At 48.5% G+C, this 5,462-nt stretch overlaps 1 protein-coding gene across 1 annotated transcript; it reads left to right on the top strand.

Moving 5' to 3' along the window:
• Positions 1-241: 241 nt before the first annotated feature.
• LOC123100355 (metal transporter Nramp5) lies at positions 242-4,739 on the top strand. The gene is made up of 12 exons (XM_044522291.1): positions 242-597; positions 720-798; positions 891-931; positions 1,148-1,226; positions 1,309-1,413; positions 1,992-2,283; positions 2,380-2,449; positions 2,554-2,727; positions 2,823-2,927; positions 3,134-3,265; positions 3,630-3,725; positions 4,242-4,739. Exons 1-12 carry the CDS (start codon positions 487-489, stop codon positions 4,572-4,574), a joined length of 1,617 nt encoding a protein of 538 aa, XP_044378226.1. The 5' UTR covers positions 242-486; the 3' UTR covers positions 4,575-4,739.
• Positions 4,740-5,462: the final 723 nt, after the last annotated feature.

The raw sequence follows: 5,462 nt of genomic DNA on the forward strand, positions 1-5,462 counted from the left end.
CACCTCTCAGTAAACAAAGAACCGCCCGTCTCCGGAGTATATTCCAGCCAATTAATTATTTCCTCCAGAGCAGCCAAACAGTCCAATAGAAAAATAACATATCCCTCCAAAAAACAATAAGGCATCACCAATCTTGGCTTATCTTCCAAGTAGCTACTCCCAGCAGACAAACACTAGATGCAGGCACCATCCGGGGCTTCAATGACTGTGACCCTCCACACACAAGCTCTAGCAGAAAAAAGGAAGACGTGGTAAGACTATACACTCTGGCAGCCCTCGTTTGATCCGTCGGGCAGCGGATGCGGAATGGCGCTATCACTTGTACGTTCACGCAAAGGGACACGCATCGTTGTTGGGTCTATTTAAGCTCCACCGGAGGGTGGCGACTGAGGTCACCTCACTGCCCCCATCTTCTCCAACCCTTGCCAGCCAGCAGCTAGCTAGTGTGCTCCGGTCCCTGCCGGCCTAGCTAGTTCGGCGGCGGCAATGGAGATCGAGAGGGAGGCGCCGGGCGGCGAGAGGGGGAGGAGCTGGCGAGCCGAGCAAGATGTGCAGGATGGTAAGAAGTTCGAAGACGGTGATGAGACGCTCGTCAAGGTACGGTGCTCTCCCCTTGCTCCTCTTGTGCATATGTGGAAGAAGCTCGTTTGCTCATGTTCATGGTGAGTCTAGCTCTAGCTAGAGAGATCGGTTAAATTTACGATATCTGGGCTGTACAGGAGCCGGCATGGAAGCGATTCCTCTCCCATGTTGGGCCCGGGTTCATGGTGTCCCTGGCCTATCTAGATCCTGGCAATTGTAAGCTCCCTTTCCTCTTTTGCAACCAGCTCTGGTTTTTATCATTCATACCTCGGGTCACGGTTCTCATAGTGATGGAATTGTTGATGCAGTGGAGACGGACCTGCAAGCCGGTGCCAACCACAGATATGAGGTAGTGCACATTTTTGGTTGATTCTACCTTTTCCCAGGCGATTCTACTTTTCCATGACATTGCACTTTTTTAATGATCTTTGTGCATCGAGTATGCATTCTCTTTCTAGTAAATCTCAAAGTTTTCACCGTTTCCAGCTCATCCCAAAACCAAAAGGAGCTGAGACTAATTGGCACTTCTGTCTTTTGCTTTGTCCCATCGATTGTGTGCTTGCAGCTCCTCTGGGTGATTCTGATTGGCCTCATCTTCGCGCTGATCATACAGTCACTGGCAGCGAACCTTGGCGTGGTTACAGGTATATTAAAGTCCACAACGCCAAACGCAACATACAAAACAAAATGCAACTTGTTCTAGCTAACTCGATCGCCCGCGTGCAGGAAAGCATCTTGCCGAGATATGCAAGAGCGAGTATCCGAAGCCGGTGATGATCTGCCTCTGGCTTCTTGCGGAGGTGGCGGTGATCGCCGCCGATATCCCGGAAGGTTCGAATCAGCATGCCATCTTTTTCTTTTATTTATTTTTTTGCGGGGAAAATCAATATGCTGTCAATAATGCTCTTCACAAAGTTGGCGTCTCAGTGACATATATATATTTGACCCTGTCGTCATGATCAAGCTCACTGATAGCAAGCGGCCGGAATAACACGACAGCATATATATAACGCCAAGTGTCCCGGCCCCCACGTTCCGTCCAGTTGCTAACCCCACATGGACGGCATTCTTTCCTCCCTATCTTCTTGTCCTTAGTCAACCGTTTGCTAACCATATATGAATGTTAATTAACCATATCTCCCTCACTAACAAACACTAATAGCAAGTGTGCACATGGTGGAGTCAAGATGCTGAAATGGTCTACATAAATGTATTACTTTGTCACTGACCTGCTCTATTGACTTTTGCTAATAACACTACGTAGCGACGACGAAAACAAGTTCTTTTTTTGCGGCGGAACGACGGCAGCAGTTGAAAATAGTGACAACAATCTAGTAGTAACCTATAATAACATGCATGTCATCTAAGTTTCTTACGAAATCTATCGGTTAACTTGTTTGTTTACGCAGTGATCGGGACGGCCTTCGCTTTCTACCTCTTGTTCCGCATCCCTGTGTGGATCGGGGTTCTCATCACCGGCTCCAGCACGCTCCTCCTCCTCGGCCTTCAAAGATACGGGGTGCGGAAGCTGGAGTTTCTCATCTCCATGCTGGTCTTCGTCATGGCGGCGTGCTTCTTCGGGGAGCTGAGCATAGTGAAGCCTCCGGCGAAGGAGGTCCTCAAGGGGCTGTTCATTCCCAAGCTCAAGGGGAATGGCGCCACCGGAGACGCCATTGCCCTCCTTGGAGCACTAGTCATGCCGTAAGTGTGGATTGCTAAAAACTATCAAATGTGAAAATGTTATTTATTAGAGTGGCTAACTAATTAAACATGGTTGCTCATTTTGTTTGAGTACAGTCACAACTTGTTCTTGCATTCGGCGTTGGTGCTGTCCAGGAAGACGCCGTCATCAGTAAGAGGAATCAAGGTTGGTTCCTTCACAATTTTTTCTATAGCTGGGGGCAGTGCCCCCCCCCCCCCCCCTCTCACGTGTAGTAGTCTGCCTACTAAACATATGTGTGTGTGGATCAGGATGCTTGCAGGTTCTTCCTGTATGAGAGCGGCTTCGCGCTGTTTGTGGCGCTGCTCATCAACATAGCCGTCATCTCCGTCTCCGGGACGGTCTGCTTCGGGGAGAACCTCTCGGCGGAGGACATCGACAAATGCAGTGACCTCAGTCTGGACAACTCCTCATTTCTGCTCAAGGTACATAATAACACGATCGACTAGTTAGTTCAAAGTATCAACACAAGATAATACAACAATTTGATTGACATGTTTTGTGTTGTTGGATGCATCAGAACGTGCTGGGAAGATCAAGTTCAATCGTGTACGGGGTGGCGCTGTTAGCGTCAGGGCAAAGCTCGACCATTACCGGCACATATGCCGGCCAGTACATCATGCAGGTACTTTCCAGCTATATATGCATGACATGTCTATTCTAGAAGTAGAGTTACTTGTCATCTTTTTCTGATACTCCACCACTAATTCCTCCTTTTAATTAGTCCACGCGTGCATGTATCTGTGGGTTTCTTGGTCCTGTAATTCGATCGCACTCTTAAATATTTATTAACCACAAATGGCCCTTCCTTTTTCGACTTGTGAAAATTAGGGGTTCTTGGACATCAAGATGAAGACGTGGCTGAGGAACCTGATGACACGCTGCATCGCCATTGCGCCCAGCCTAGTCGTCTCCATCATCGGCGGGTCGAATGGCGCCGGCCGTCTCATCATCATCGCGTCGGTACGTACGGCGACCTCACCTTCTCTCTTTACACGAGCCTCCCTCACTGTCAATATTAGGGAGAACGAAAATGACGGCGGCTGCACTAGCACCGGCGAAAGCGCCGGTCCCCGTCGCTGCTCGGTCAGAAAACACACACACACATATATAGTGCACCATCCACTACTATATTTCGCACGACTTAACTACGACTTACTAGCAGCCAGCCAGCGAGTGCTTGACTGACAAATATGCACTAGCAAATTGAGCATCTGAAAACTTCTATGCCCTTCTTGTAACAACCGCGACGGAATGATTGGGTTCTATCTTATATGTATAATTGGTTTCATTCATTCATTCATGTGATGGGATCTTCTTTCTGCAGATGATACTGTCGTTTGAGCTGCCGTTTGCACTCATCCCGCTTCTCAAGTTCAGCAGCAGCAGCAGCAAGATGGGCCCGCACAAGAACTCCATCTACGTAAGCAATCGCTATTTTCCCTCCCTCCATGTTGCTTGTTTTTGGACACGTACGAGTAGAGTGTGCTCCTTCATGCATGATCATGCACCTCAACAATTGTGCATCCCCACACAACCGTACCGGCCAGTACCACCCTAGCTATCCGCCTAGCTAGCCTTGTACTGATCGATGGCCACCCTACATGCCATGTTCTTGATGAAAATGCAATGATCGATCGATGCACTTGACCACTTGTACACGCAGCGCATGTACGTCCAAGCTGAACCAAACAAATAGGTACTACTATCAAGCATCTGGACGACCGATTCACATGCATCATTATAATGCTAGTACAACGTCGATGGATATCATGTTGATAATAGCATCATGATATCAAGCAAAATTGAGCTTGTATTTCACTACAAGTGCCCCTACGCTGCTGGCTGGCACGCAGCGGCGGAGCTATGTAGGCTCACGGGGGGACTGTGCCCCCCTCCTCCTGTTTATCGCAAATTAAATGCTCGTACGTGCGTGCAGATCATCGTGTTCTCGTGGACGCTTGGGCTGATGCTCATCGGCATCAACGTCTACTTCCTCAGCACCAGCTTCATGGGGTGGCTCATCCACAGCTCGCTGCCCACGTACGCCAAGGTGCTCGTCGGAGTTGTCGTGTGCCCGCTGATGATCGTGTACCTCATCGCTGTCGTCTACCTCACCTTCAGGAAGGACACCGTCGTCACCTTCGTCGCCGACTCGTGCAAGGCCGACGCCGAGAAGGCGGCGGGCGGCAGCGGGGAGGACGACGACGAGCCCGTGCCCTACCGTGAGGACCTGGCAGACATACCGCTCCCGGCCCACAGCAGAGGCTAGCTAGCTATAGAAAGTTTATGATAGCTACATGGACATCTCGCCTCGCCTCGTCTTGTGAACATGTATATGTCATGTATTTTGAAGTAGTAATTGCCAGTAGGAGTATATGTTTTACGGTGCGCACGGCCGTGTATACGTGTCAATATCCGTATCATCATTTTATCAGAGTTTCTCATATGTGATTAAGGTGGACTTGTTACGGCTGTTCAACCAACTGCGTAAAGAAAATCTTGACATCACCCATTTAAACTTTAGAATAACAGTTTTGCTAGAACTCATTTAGATGAGATTTAATTTGGTCCCATTCACCTTTTATAGCCATTGGATGTGATGCTATAAGATGCGTGTGTGCTGACGTGGGTTGTATCCGTTTTTGTTTTTCAGATAAATGAGACCAAATTACGTCTCATCTAAATGAGTTCTAGGTACTCCCTTAGAATAATACTTCTATTTTCTAAGACTAAGGACGCAAGTCACAATATTAATCGATTTTTGGAATATGCACGAGTGTGCGTATCGTGTACTAAAGAGAGGAGAGGGTACAAGAGACCCATCCATATGAAAATTACAAGGGTGTTACAATGAACACAACCTTCACCACGCCGCCACACTCAGTGTATTGAACTACTCATCCGAGACCCACCTAGTAAGAGCCCCAAAGAAAAAAAATCTAGGTTCCCTTTTTGTAAACCGGCCTGCCTCCAGGCACATCCCTCGCTATCCACTTTCCGCATGACTCTTTGAATTGACGGTGTGGCTCCATCAAAAGACCACGGTGTTCCCGTGCTTTCAAAGCTCCCACATGACTAGCGCAATGATTGCCCTGGTGCCATTCCTGGAGCAGTGTGTCAAACTCCTTGCACCGCACCACTCCACAATGGTATTGTC

This window comes from Triticum aestivum, chromosome 4D, assembly GCF_018294505.1.
Source record: "Triticum aestivum cultivar Chinese Spring chromosome 4D, IWGSC CS RefSeq v2.1, whole genome shotgun sequence".
In the NCBI taxonomy this organism is placed as follows: Eukaryota; Viridiplantae; Streptophyta; class Magnoliopsida; order Poales; family Poaceae; genus Triticum; species Triticum aestivum.